Consider the following 15,116-nt stretch of genomic DNA (forward strand, 5'->3'; position numbering starts at 1 on the left):
CCAGAAGACCGCTTCTGACCTAGACTGCTCACACAATCATGAAGAAGACTTGAGATATAAGCCGTACAAGAAACGCAAGGTTCGCGTAGTAACTGAGGCTACAACGAAAAAGAGAATGGACAAAGCTAAACTGATACTTTTACGGCATGCTGGTCAGGAGTTCGTGTTTACTGATGAGAAACTCTAAGTCTTGCAACAGCCACAAACTGTTCACAATGATCACCTGTGGGCGCCGACGTTCGCCAGAATCCCCCCTATCCTTATAAACATCCCGAGGTTCCAAAACGCCGCGTCGGTGATGATTTGGGGAACGGGGGCCCTATCCAGGCGTGGGCAGCTGGTGTTTATCGTGAAAAACGTGAAAATTTATTCTTCTTCTTGGCATTAATGTCCTCACTGGGACAAAGACTGCTTCTCAGCTTAGTTAGTGTTCTTATGAGCACTTCCGCAGTTATCAACTGAGAGCTTTCTTTGCCAAAGATGCCATTTCGCATTCGTATATCGTGTATCGTATATCGTACCTGCCGATGATACTCTATGTCCAGGGAAGTCAAGGAAATTTCAAATAGATCCTGGACCGACTGGGAATAGAATCCAGACACCTTCAGCATGGCTTTGCTTTGTAGTCGCGGACGCTTATCACTCGGCTAAGGAATGCCCCTCACGTGTATTATAAGACAGAGGTTTTAGAGAAGGTTGTGGTCCCGGCACTTTGGGACCTCTACGAAAAGGATCATTATGACTTTCACTAGGACAGTGTACTGGCCCACTCAGTGAATATCGTCCAAGCGTGGTGAAATTGACTGATTTTCTCGATAAGACTTTGTGGCCTCCTAGCTCCCCAGATCTTAATCCCATGGACTTTAATGTATGATCATACATGCTGCGATAGAAATTGACTTAGAAAAAAATATCATGTGTTTTCATTTTTTAACACATTCTAAAAGTGTATTCAAACTTATTGAACAACTTGTACATGTTTCTGCGTAAATCGGTTTTCTGGAACATAGTGCAATGGTTGTGTATGTACCAGTCGTGGAATAGAACCTATTTTTTCTTATTAAAACGACATGCGTTTTTTGTCGGATGGATCACCACAGCAAGACCAGCTGACGGTCGTGGTTTTTAATCCCAGGGGTCACTGATCTTTTCGTAATGGAAATTTTCTCGACTTCTCAGGGTACAGAGTATCTTTGTATCTGACATACAATATAGGGTAAGAAAGGACAATAAATCGATCTTAGTTGAATTATCGATATTACCAGTAAAACTGTAATAATAAAAATGAAATAAATGCCGTCATGCGGAGTGACATTGGACATAAGGATGTCTGGACCACTATTTTTTTTAGCAAAACAATACCAGAATAATGAAAACAATATGACAAGCTTCAAGAATGCGTTATAAATAGCCACTAGATGGTCATACACTAGTTCTTACTAGCCATGAGATGCATCAAAAATGGCGGTCAAAGTCATCCAGCACGGTGAACAATCAAAATTGATACTACACCTGTGAAAACCCTTTCGATAGGGCTTGAAACGCCATTACATGATCGAAATCGCCCTTACGAAATCAAAAAAGATTAATTGCAATTCCGTTCTATGTGAGCCTACTTTTCATCTAAAGGCTGATTTGCTACTGACAAGAAAAGGAATCGCCTATCTCGATGCGTGGAAAATTTCTTCCCAGAAATGGTTCAGAAAATCACATTTTTCTGATCGAAGTACGCTGTTGAGAAGAAATGTCACACTCAGGCAAATGGACTATCGATAAACATAGGAACCCCTTATGAAAATTCGCCACAAGAAATCGGGTTGAAATTCATAAATTTGCCTTATGAAACCAGAATTTGAAAACTAAAAACGTTTACGCGGCAACCTAGAATCGAACCAAGAACCTTGCGATCGATAGGCCCGAGCGTACACCACGCGCCAATCGACGCCTTGATGTGGAGTGATGCTAAAACGATACATAAAGCGTTCGTATTGCAGTAATCGTTCCACCTTTCATAAGGCAAAATGTATGAAATTCGATAGTCCAGTTCGCTGCGTGCACTTCAAAGGGGACCCTCTGTAGGAAATTTCTTGACCCATTCAGTCAAGGAATTTCTTTGCTTTTCTTGAGCGAAACAGCATACTTAGCTTAAAAAATTAACTACTTTTCCTACCTGTTGAAACAGTGCTGGAAAGTTCTATTTTTCAGTACTGTTGACGGTGCTGAAAAGAAGCACTTTTCAGCACTGTTTTTGGAGTCGTCAACTGTTAAATAAATCTTATTACACTTATCTTCTCTAATTGGGTCCTAAAATGTTTAATGAGATCTTAATTTCATTTAATGACACGAAAGCGCATGTTACTGCACAACTACTTTAGCAATATTTCTCGCTCAAATAGTGGCTACATCATATTTAAACTTTAATTTAAAAATTGGGTACATAAATGAACCTTGACACTTTTGATCATGTTTGACGTTTGCTTAGTCGACAAAAACACCACAGGGCTTTTGGTTTTAACACTGGGGTTGTTCCTATCTGGCATTTCGGAAGGGGACACGGAAAACAAAATACAACCAAAATTTGAGTTTAAGCCAAGAAGTGTGACAAAATCTAAAAATAACTTTAATAAATGTTTTTTGGGCCTAAACAAACGAAAAACATTAAAAATTGACTAAACTTGTGTTTTTGGCCTAAACTTAAGCGTTTGGCTCTAAAATTGGGACAGGCCTCTAGGACCCTATTGCCATGGATTATTCAAAAACTTATTCAATTAGTTTCTGATTCAACATCCGTTGGGCGATCCAAACCAGACTCAGGAGAGCTATTCTTATTAGGATTCGGTTCGTCTAACGGACGTCGAAGATATAGTAAAGCTAACAAACAACCCACAAAAAATCCGAATCTTCCTACAGCGGTACGTGCGGGCCTCATCTTCCAACATGAGGAACAACTGTGGGTAGAATATGACAGAAAATTGCATGTGCATTCAGCGTCTTACCTGCTTTGAATGTAGTTTAAATGTGATACCGATTAGTGACAGTGCAAACAGTATCATAGCCTACGTGGTTGAAAACTCGGAGTCGATACTACACGCGGATGTGCATCCATGAGGGTTGCCTTCTGTTTCTAGATATTACGATTCGTTTGAAAATTTTCCGTTCTGCGGTAGCCGTCAAGTTCTACCGCAGCTGTCAAAGTTCTACTGCAGGCATGAAAATCATTGTATCAATGAACGAAAACATCTAATCAAAGTATGCTAGTTGAGTCCAAAGCTTTGAAAAACAGGAGAAAACAACAATTATCATCATGGTTTCCAAGGTATCATCGCAGCCGATCGACGATGCTTTGTGAAAAACAGTAGGGGAAGTGGTGGAAAAATGAACAGGGGTGATAAAATGAACACCATGCCTTTTACCGAGAAAAAACAAATTTAAATGAATTTTCATCACGCACGGACGATTTTGATCATAAATCGGAGTGTTCGGGTTGATACGGAGGTCAACTGAAGTGAAAATATCAACAAAAACTAAGATTTTAGAAAACCACGATTGAAAACTAGAACTGACGTAACTTTTAGCTCGGAGGTCTTGAGGTTTTTCAGTGAGGTGAATATCATATCACTATGATGCTAAAACTGATACCATTAGATTTTTTTTTGGATGGGTTACAATCATTAATAGATATATTTTCTGAAATGCAACGAAAATTTTCAAAAATCTTCATTTTGCTCACGTTTTTTGCATGATGTTCATTTTACCACCAACAGCTGTTCATTTTACCCACATAGTGCAGGTAAAATGAACATTTGCATCCTTTTTTGCTGGTGATAAAAATATGTGAACATTTTACTATTTTTGTCTCAATTTGTATCGCTGCTATAGATAACATCCCTATTTTTGATGGTGTGCGATTGAATTATACAAATTACTCGTTTTTCTATTAGAAACAAGATGATTTCCTTAAGGTGTTCATTTTACCACCCCTTCCCCTAATGTGACTGCTTCGGTAGCTTTCTGTTCAACCGTATAACGGAAAGTTATCTCTAAAATTGCGATATGGACCAATGCATGAGGTCACTAATTTGACGTTTGAGCGGTGCCAAATTTACTCGTTTCCATGGTCACCACGTTAACACGGCACCGCTCAAACGTCAATAACACAGCGTAACAAAAATGACATTTTTGCGTGTCTCAAGGACCAAGTTATGTGTTTTGAGTAGATTTAGGGTTGCTGAATCTGTTGCCATTTTCAGAAATGTTCCAGCACGTCACAATTTTTAGCTACAGGTCGCGAAAGTTGTATAAAACGCTGGTTTTATCGATGTTTACATACAATTTAAAGTATAATATATCAAACTTTTTTCTGATCTAATCCACCAAGCATGCGATTTTGCACTGAAACTTTCATTTTAGATATAATTTGGTTGAAACTTCACGACTAAATTTAGATTAAACCGATGCGGAAGACACCAAACTGATCGGACAAACCGTTTCTAAGTTATATTTTTTTGAAAATTATTAAGGAATTTTTTCTTAGGCCATTTTCAAAAGTAAGGCTAGAGTCAAAATGGCGAACCGATGATGCAAAAAGGCATTTTTGGGCATAACAAAAGCATGTGCACAATTTCATCCAAATTAAAATATATGAAAATGAAATTTGGGAAAAAAGTCGTCAGTTTCTGTGGAACCGCTCAAGAACGACATATTTAGTAATTGCAAAAAATGTTGTAGGTATGCAACGCGTAACAAAACGCAAGAGAATGGGTCTTTTTCCAAACCTAAATAAAGAATGATATTTAAATATTTCCTTAACATTTCTCAAAAAAATGTTGAAATAGCCTTATCTCCGAATGGTTAACGAACTTTGAATACACTGCGGTACACGTTTTTATCTCAAGCAGCAAAATACCGCAATTTCCTTAATTTGGGACTGCTGAATCCATTGCCGTTTTTATTGATATCATAGCACGAAATATTTGCTGTTAAAAATCTGAAAATTGACTATTTTAGCTAACTTGCATACAAGTTTTCCCACATGTATGGCAATTTAGTTGCTGAATTTGTCACAGAATTCTAACTTTATGTGTATGACAATACATATCAGCAACGTGCTATAACATTCTACGCTCAAAAGTTTTTAGCCATATAAGAGAAACGAAGCATTTTGTAAGAAGACTGTAAGTATGTTGAAAAATTCGGTTTATTCTATTTTTTATTGTGCAATTTCAACCAAATTATATCTAGAATGAAAGTTTGATTCCTATTTTTCATGCTTAGAGGATAAGTGTATCAAAAAGTTTGATAAATCATACTCTAAGCCAGCGTTGACCAGACTCATTTCCCCGAAATTCGAATTGTGAAGCCATGAACTGTTATAACTGTGCGTTGTATTCCTGAGATGGAGGGGGAGGTGGTAGGGCTGGAGTGTTGCACATGGGATCCGACAGTTTCGATCTCGGTGGGCCGCAATTCAAGTTTCGGTGAAATGATTCGCACTCACTCACTCACTCATTTCATTTCACCGAAACTTGAATTGTGGCTCTCTGGGATCAAAATTGATCGATTTTGTGTGCAGAACTCAAGCTTAACCATCTGCTTTTCTATCTTAGGAGGATAGAGCATGGTTGTAGTAGTTCGTGGCTTCGTAGTTCGGAAATAGTTATTTATGCAACAAGTTGCAAAATGATGATTTTTTCAGCACGAGTTGTACATTTATCCAACGAGGCTCGCCGAGTTGGATAAATACAACGAGTGCTGAAAAAATCGAGTTTTGCAACGAGTTGCATACAACATTTTTTGCTATTTCGAAAAATGCCTTTTCATCTGGATGAACTCTAAAAGCACAAACCAACATTTCAAAAGAACCCACATGGGCGTACAGCCATGCGTAGTTTCAATTCAGTATTTTTCAATCACGTAGGCTGTGAGACAGTAGTACCCATGAATGTCACAAATTTCATCGCTCCCATCGGTATCATGCAGATCTTTGTTCCCTTTTAGAGGAATGAACAGGTAAGAAAGCACAGACATAAGCTGACTACAAATGCCTGAAGATCTGATCCCACATTAGAATCGCCAACCTGTGTCGGAGTCTGATGACACAACGGATGTAGACTCGTAGAATAAACTCAAGAATCAGATGCAATTGTGCTTATTCTGTGCGGCATGTAAGGAAAGACGAGTCGGTAACATGTCGACTCGCTACCATTTGATTAAGATTATTTGCCTCACGTCACCTAAGGTGAGAACGATTCGTCTCGATTCACACGCCGCGCAGGAAAAGCATGATATGCAGAGACTGGGACACTAGGTTATTTGGTTGACGCCTACCAAAACAGTATCGAAAAGTGCTACTTTTCAGCACCGAAAACAGTGCTGAAAAGTAGCACTTTTCATCACTGTTCCTTTTGGTAGGAAAAGTAGGCCGTTATGTTGACCAACTTCTCAATGAAAAGTTGATTGATTTGCAACGGAATTGCAAAAATGTTATTTTTGGGGAATGAGTCTGAACAACACTGCTTTAAGTTTCGTGTAAACATCAATGAAACCAGTGCACATTGGTCTCAAAGCCATATCTAGGAAGACAAAAATGATTGCGCCTAAACCGTCAGTTTTAGATATATGGTGTCTCCACATTTTTCATTTTTTTCAGTGATGTGAAATATGAAATACCGGTGAAAATTTCACATTTCGGCATTTGAAAACAATCAGTTTTTCGAAAAAAAAATCTTCGATAACTCAGTAGTCATAAGATATAGAACAGTAGTTTCTTCTAAAAATTTGCGAGATAGACACTTATGACCATAGTGACGACTTCCTTTCGACGAAGGGAAGTAAAGCCGTTGGTCCCGAGATGATCTAGCCCATGGCTAAAAATCTCGTTAATAAAGATAAAAAAACTTATTTGTTTAAAAAAATCATAACTCGCGAACCATAAGGGTTCATTCAAATATTACGTAACGCAAAATTTGGCAATTTTGAAACCCCTCCCTCCCCTACGTAACAGCTTTTGTATGGAAAATTTTAAATTTTTGTATGGACTGTAACACTATGTGAGACCCCCTCTCCCTGTCGCGTTACTTTACTTAATTATTTGGCTTTACATCAATTATCTTGATAAAGCCTCGCCAACAATATTTCGCCAATTCCCTCGGTTCATGGCCGCTTCTCTCAATCCTCGACTGTGACCCACGCTCTCCAGGTCCTGGTGTACCTGGTCAATCCACCTAGCTCGCTGCGCCCCACGCCTTCTTGTTCCGACCGGATTCGTGGCGAACACCATCTTTACAGGGATGTTGTCCGGCATTCTTGCAACATGCCCTGCCCAGCGTATCCTTCCAGCTTTAGCTACCTTCATGATACTGGGTTCGCCGTAGAGTTGAGCGAGCTCGTGGTTCATCCTTCGCCGCCACACGCCGTTCTCCTGCACGCCGCCGAAGATCGTCCTTAGCACTCGGCGTTCGAAAACCCCAAGAGCTTGCAAGTCCTCCTCGAGCATAGTCCACGCCTCATGCCCATAGAGGACTACCGGTCTTATGAGCGTTTTGTACATCGTGCATTTGGTGCGGGGGTAAATCTTTCTTGACCGCAGTTTCTTCTGGAGCCCATAGTAGGCACGACTTCCGCTGATGATGCGCCTTCGTATTTCCCGACTAACATTGTTGTCAGCCGTCAACAAGGATCCGAGGTAGACGAACTCGTCCACCACCTCGAAGGTATCCCCGTCTATCGTAACACTGCTTCCTAGGCGGGCCCTGTCGCGCTCAGTTCCGCCAACCAGCATGTACTTTGTTTTCGACGCATTCACCATTAGCCCGACTCTTGTTGCTTCGCGTTTCAGGCGGGTGAACAAATCTGCCACCGTTTCAAATTTTCTCCCAATAATATCCATGTCGTCCGCGAAGCAAACAAATTGTCCGGATCTCGTGAAAATCGTGCCTCGACTGTTAAGTCCGGCTCTCCGCATGACACCTTCAAGCGCAATATTGAACAACAGGCACGAAAGTCCGTCGCCCTGTCGTAGTCCCCACCGAGACTCAAACGAACTGGAGTGTTCGCCCGAGATCTTCACGCAGTTTTGCACACCGTCCATCGTTGCTCTGATCAATCTTGTGAGCTTCCCGGGAAAGCTGTTCTCGTCCATGATTTTCCATAGCTCTATGCGGTCGATACTATCGTATGCCGCCTTGAAATCGATGAACAAATGGTGCGTAGGGACCTGGTACTCACGGCATTTCTGGAGGATTTGCCGCACGGAAAAGATCTGGTCCGTTGTCGAGCGGCCGTCGATGAAACCTGCTTGATAACTTCCCACGAACTCGTTTGCTATAGGTGATAGACGACGGAAGAGAATCTGGGATAGCACTTTATAGGCGGCGTTTAGGATGGTGATTGCACGATAATTTTCACACTCCAGTTTGTCGCCCTTTTTGTAGATAGGGCATATAACGCCTTGCTTCCACTCCTCCGGTAGCTGTTCCATTTCCCAGATTCTGACTATCAGCCGATGCAGACAAGCGGCCAACCTGTCCGGGCCCATCTTGATGAGTTCGGCTCCGATACCATCCTTGCCAGCGGCTTTGTTGTTCTTGAGCTGTTGAATGGCATCCTTAACTTCCCCCATCGTGGGAGCTGGTTGATTTCCGCTGTCCGCTGTGCTGACGTAGCCATCGCCTTCGCTGTCCTGACCTTCTGTGCCTGTGTTCTCTGCGCCATTCAGGTGTTCATCGTAGTGCTGCTTCCACCTTTCGATCACCTCGCGTCCGTCCGTCAAGATGCTCCCATCCTTATCCCGGCACATCTCAGCTTGCGGCACGAAGCCTTTGCGGGATGTGTTGAGCTTCTGATAGAACTTCCACGTTTCTTGAGAACGGTACAGCAACTCCATCTCTTGGCATTCCACCTCTTCCAGGCGGCGCTTTTTGTCCCGGAATAGGCGGGTTTGCTGTTTCTGCTTCAGTCTGTATCGTTCCACGTTTTGCCGCGTACCATGCTGCAGCATTGCAGCCCGCGCTGCATTCTTCTCCTCTAAAACCTCCTGGCACTCCTAGTCGAACCAATCGTTTCTTGAGCTCCGTTCCACATATCCGACAACGCTTTCGGCAGCGTCGTTAATGGCTGCTTTGACTGTCCTCCAGCAGTCCTCAAGAGGGGCCCTATCGAGCTCGCCCTCATCCGGCAACGCTGCCTCAAGATGCTGCGCGTACGCATTGGCGACATCCGGTTGTTTCAGCCGCTCGAGATTGTACCGGGGCGGGCGTCGGTACCGTACATTGTTGATGACGGATAGTTTTGGGCGCAGTTTCACCATCACCAGGTAGTGGTCGGAGTCAATGTTGGCGCCACGATAGGTTCTGACGTCGGTTATGTCGGAGAAGTGCCGTCCATCGATCAAAACGTGGTCGATTTGCGATTCTGTCTGCTGAGGTGATCTCCAGGTGTACCGATACGGGAGGCTGTGCTGGAAATAGGTGCTACGAATGGCCATGTTCTCGGAGGCGGCAAAATCTATCAGTCGTAGGCCGTTCTCGTTCGTCAGCCGGTGGGCGCTGAACTTTCCAATCGTCGGTCTGAACTCCTCCTCCTGGCCAACCTGAGCGTTCAAATCTCCTATGATGATCTTGACGTCGTGGCTTGGGCAGCGGTCGTACTCGCGTTCGAGCTGCGCGTAATATGCGTCCTTGTCATCATAAGTGCTTTCGGAGTGTGGGCTATGCACGTTGATTATGCTGAAGTTAAAGAATCGGCCTTTGATTCTTAACTTGCACATTCGTTCATTGATCAGCCACCATCCGATCACGCGCCTTTGCATATCACCCATCACTATGAAAGCTGTTCCCAGCTCGGACGATAATCAGCCGCCCCTGACATGGGGAACAGACGCTGTAGTGAGCCGCTTCTAACGTGGAGTACAGACGCTCCAGGTTTGCAAAAGCAAACCCCCCCTTCCCTGTCAGCATACGACCAAAGTTCCCACCGGGGGTTGGTTACCCGATCTTCCCCAAGGTTACTCGTACCCCGGCCAGTACCACGAGGAGGTAGGGATAGGAGTTGCTGGGCAAGAGGCTAAGGACTGCACAAAGGGGTCTATTTTATTCCTGCAGGTACGCGAGGTACCAATGGTACGCCATGCCCAGCCATTTACCGCGCCCTGTCGCGTTACGTAATATATGAACCATCCCTAAGAGATAGAAATTTGGGTTTTTCGGCAAAGTTGCTCCAAATCGGTTGTTCTAAAACATTGTAGAACATTGTATAGGCCTAAAAGCGTCAGCAAACGAGTTTATATTCTGATCTCGTAACGCATGACCACCCTAATTTCACATCAATTAAAAACATGTCTGAAAAATATGGAGGAATTTTGCCGGAGATACCGTTTTGATTCATATTATGGACAGCTTCAAATTCCGGACACTCTCCTTTGTATGGGAAACATTTCACACGAAATGTTTCAATTTTCGCCGTCCAAAAGTTCTCATTTTCGAGGCTCGTTTTATTAAGTTTTTTCCATAAATATCATTGCTAATTTATAATGCCCAACTACCTTAGACGTCTCTTAAGTGGTTGAACGATTTCAATTGATGATTTGACTGTTCCATTAATGATTATCATGAGCTGTCCGTAATTCGAATCAAAGCATCCGGAATATGAGGCAAAAGTGAGGAAGCGTCCGGAATAAGAATCATGAAAAGGCCACACGTTTTGATTTATTTAAAATTATTCAAGTTGCGCACGCGTATTCTTTACCCACCATCCGAAAGTTAAGGGCTTCCGACGCTCGATAACGCTAAAAAATCATACCGAATGATTTATTTTGTATGGTCCAAGCTGGGTTATACTTCACTGAGGCCTTAAGTGTCCGTAATATGAATCAAAACGGTACCATATATCTAAAATTTGAAATTTGAAAGAAAACTAAATTAGATTCAGTATTTTACAACTAAGAGCTTATTGTGCCAGAAGTTTTGTTTGAATGTTTGAATGTGTAATGACCATTGCTCGACAGTTAGAGCCACCTGACGAAAAAGCTATTGTTTCTAATCCTTGAAAAAGGTGTTTAATACATCGAAACGTCGGACAATTGAAACGAATCGGCTTTTGATTTACACTGACTGCAACGCTAATAACAGATCACTGCCAGTTCCCTCAGTTGATACACCGTTTTACATAGCTTATCAGCATAAAACCTTTTGTGTTCAGTAGATCACATTCACATTCATTTACTCGTCCGCATTGATTCAAAACCTAAGGAAAATAATGAATTGTCCTTATAATTCTTACTCCCTTATATCTAATCTGGCTAGCGTACTCCTAATTCGGCCACTCTACTAAGAAATCAATGTGAAAGGCCAATTAAGCAAACGACGTTAAACCAACGTGATTTTCAATGCGGAAAAATGGTTTCAGCTTAGTTCCGATATTTTCAATTCATAATATGGACTGAAAACTTGCGTTTGACAGATTTGTATTCTTATACAATTAAAACAAAAATATTTTGGGTAGGCCAAAATCGGTGCTTCTACCCTACCAAAATTGATTAGAAACACACAAGAAGAGTTTACCTATAAATTACTCAACATCAGTTCTTCCAAAAATGTTTAAAACATTTATATAGAAGTTTCCCCTAGTATTCCAACGCAAATTTGTGTTCAAGAAACAAAAGCTAGTCGAATTTGATAAGAATCTTTCATGAATCTTTTCAGGGATTTCTCTCTCTCTCTCTCTCTTCAGGTTTTTTCCAGGAATATAATTCCATATTTCTACAGGGATTACTCCAGGATTCATCCAATTGTTCTATGCTATGTTCTAGGAATTCTTTCAAAAGTTTTAGCCACACAAACGATACCAATGACACCACAAAAATGCCGACACCGCCACCGATGAAAGTATATATCGGCGCACATGTCTAGTCACAATGAATCTACGGCAGATACTCATCTCGTTCAAACTTACCAATTCCGTTCCTGCCAATCAGTGGTCCGATTGCGTTTATTTTATTGGGCTGTGAATGTTGCTGCTGTTGTTGGAAACTTGACGATTGCTGTTGTTGCTGATGCTGCTGATGGTGATGCATCTGTTGTGGCTGTCCCGTTGACAGCAGAGCTGCACCAATGCCACTAGCAGCAAAACCCGCAGTGGCTTGATTGCGACCGTTCCCCGATAATCTAATATTCTCGGTTTTGTTATTAATTGTGCAAATTTTATCATTCGCAAGTGGTGCTGTGGCGTTGGCCATCAGTTTCGGCTGAATGATGGCTGTGGCACCATTAGCTTCGATGGCAACTTTCGTTCCGCTCGAGAGTTCTGTTGTCACTGTCGTCGTCGGGCTTGACGTTGATGGGTGGTATTGCTGCAGCAGACCATTGCTCGATAATGTGGTGACCACTGTGGCAGCTGCTGTCGATAAGAGTGACCCAGCGTTGGCCGATGCCGAACCTGATTGGGTGATGCTTGAAATGATAATGTCATTACGTTTGGCACCGGTAGCCTCCAGTGGGGTGCTGCCGCTATTGGATGGTGCTTCCGCCGGTGGTTCTGACAGGACAATCTGAATTTCCGACAGCTTTTTAGCTTTGAACAAACGCATGGCAACCGATCGGGATGCGGGATGCTGGTCGGCGTGCGTGTTTATTACGGCATCTGCAAAATTAAGAAATTATTGTATGAATGGGATGAAGGTCAGAATGATAGTTAGTTAAATTATAGTTAAAATTTAGTGATAAAAACGAGTATGATCACAAAGATGAATTCATTTTGTCCATTTCAAATTTTAATAAATATCTGTTAATTTGTGGTGCAAATCGACCCAACGCCGGACACATTCGAAGAGCGGAGAAATCTGCTGTATTAGAGGAAATCTGCAACGGACGCTTTTCTTTAAATATGCATGTACTCAGTGTTGATACACTCACACTCAAATCTCAATCAATACGCTCTCCCGTGTGAGCAAACTCATTTGAGATCTGCTTCGCAAATCTCATGCTTGAGATTTTGATGCAAAATCACTCAATCAACTCAAACCTTAAAAAATGATTCAGTCGCAAAACCCGTAAAAACTCGTAAAACCCGGATGTTGTTGTTTACGTTAGAAAGGATTACTATAATTTTACCAGATTAACAAGAAATTATTGCAGTGTGTGAGTAAACTGTGGAAAAAACGAGACAGTGAGTCAAAAATGTGAGCCAACTCATCCATGAATTTTTGACCGCTGATTTGCGTGATTGACAACTCACGCATGAAAAATCTCAAGCGTGTGTTATGAAAAAATGAGTTTTTCACAACACTGCATGTACTCATAGGAATTAGAGAAGAAGTTAAAAATTTGATAAAATCCGCGTTAATAAAGCCGAAAAAATGTATTTAAAAAATTATAATGTTAAATGACTATATGTTTGTAATTTGTAAAAAAAGAGGCGTATCACCTTTTTTTAAAATTTACTTTTACAGCGCTTTTGAACACCAAAATTTAATTCGAAAAAGCACAAGCATGATCCGAAAATCATATTTTTAAGATAGAAATGTATTTTACACCAAATTTAGAGTAACTGTTGAAAAAAGAGGGTTTCGGTTTGGTTTGTTCTATCCCCAGACCACTTGATTGGTTAATAATCATAGTTCATCATAGTTAAATAACGTGTAAATCAGTTTGTTTGCATAGTATCAAGCATCTAACGGCTTTGGCGCATTTTATATGTAAGATACGATAGAAAACAAATAAAAGAAATGGACATTCAGTGAAGGTAAGGCATTTTCGTACGGCTATCTTGAAGAAAAGTGGAGAATATTATTTGTTTAAAATTGATAAGTACATTCAAAACATATGTTATACATGTCATAGTGGTTTGAATGATTCTAAAGTAAAAGAGACTTTACTTCAAATATTATAAAAATGAATTGAGATTGGGAAAAGTTATGACTATTTGTTGGTTTTAGACGTGAGAATTATAGTTCACGTTCTAATCTTTATTTTATGGAACAATATGAAAAAGGAAACACTATTTGGAGACGCGGGTGTAAGTAGGCTCAGGCGTTACGGCTCATACAATATTTTGATTTTTTTCAAAGAAAAAGCGTACGGAGGGGGGAGGGTTGGTCAAAAATTGACATTTTTGGCGTTTCGTTATAAATGAACGCTGCCTTATTAAGAATGCATTTTGGGGGACTGCTATTTTGGGGTGTATTATAATCAATATTTTGTTTGGAGTAAATTCATAGTAGCAAAATTAATTGTGTAGTTTTCTACAAACATTTCCAATATACGATCAAGAAAGAATAGTATGGCATCGGTTTGTATCAGCATAATTCGCTGCAATACTGGGAAAATTGCAGGTTACTAATGCCTACTTGTTTTTAATGGGATGGTTATGCTTTTGTGGGCAGTAAAAGTCGATCGACATTTTGTGTTTCAGTCAGCAAACTTTTGCCCTACACTAGTTTCGAACTCTTACCCCACCGATTGGACGAAATTTCGATTAGGACAATTAATTTTGAAACTATTGTAACAAAAAAAAAAACCTGAAATTCTATCTGAGCTATCTTTAAAGTTAGCGTTTGCGTAGTTACGGTATACTTCGTAGATTGGATACATGTTTTTTTTTTGATAATCTCATTCAGACTGCTTTCAAGAACAAGGATGGGGAGTATTCCTTGATCCAATCTTAAACAAGAGTACCAAAACCATGAATATTGCTATTCCCGGCCACGCCCATCTTTAGCGTAACTTGGGATAGAGGAAGGAAATGTTGATGTAGCACTTACTTAATGAGAGGCCACCGAATCAGTGGCACCCTCATAAGTGCATAGACACAGCCCAAGTAACAATTCCACAGCAATTTGGCATTCGTGTGGATTTATTAATGTTTTATGACAGTTACGTGAATGCTGTAATAGATAGAGGCGACGATATTTTGTAAGTCAACTCTTAGTTGTTATCATAACCTTTTAGAGACGAAATATAAAGTCAAAATGCTGTGGCTACAAAACCAGCTTTATTGCAGCATAAAATACCGTATTTAAACTGCTTGCCGTGGCTAAACGATCCTTATTTGTGACGGCTATAATAAAAGACTCATATAATACAGCTTGTTGTCATAAAAGCTGCTTTTAAACTGATTAACTT

General features: G+C 41.0%; 1 protein-coding gene across 3 annotated transcripts in view; it reads right to left on the bottom strand.

Annotated features, from left to right (window-relative positions):
• LOC5565211 overlaps nt 1-15,116 on the bottom strand; it is a 299,615-nt gene that overhangs the window by 154,226 nt on the left and 130,273 nt on the right. For all 3 annotated transcript variants that reach the window (XM_021855192.1, XM_001649521.2, XM_021855191.1), the window contains one exon: nt 11,950-12,636. In XM_021855192.1, coding sequence (XP_021710884.1) covers nt 11,950-12,583 — 634 coding nt within the window. In that variant the 5' untranslated portion in view covers nt 12,584-12,636. The remainder of the gene's footprint in view (nt 1-11,949; nt 12,637-15,116) is intronic.

Source organism: Aedes aegypti, chromosome 3, assembly GCF_002204515.2.
Source record: "Aedes aegypti strain LVP_AGWG chromosome 3, AaegL5.0 Primary Assembly, whole genome shotgun sequence".
NCBI lineage: Eukaryota > Metazoa > Arthropoda > Insecta > Diptera > Culicidae > Aedes > Aedes aegypti.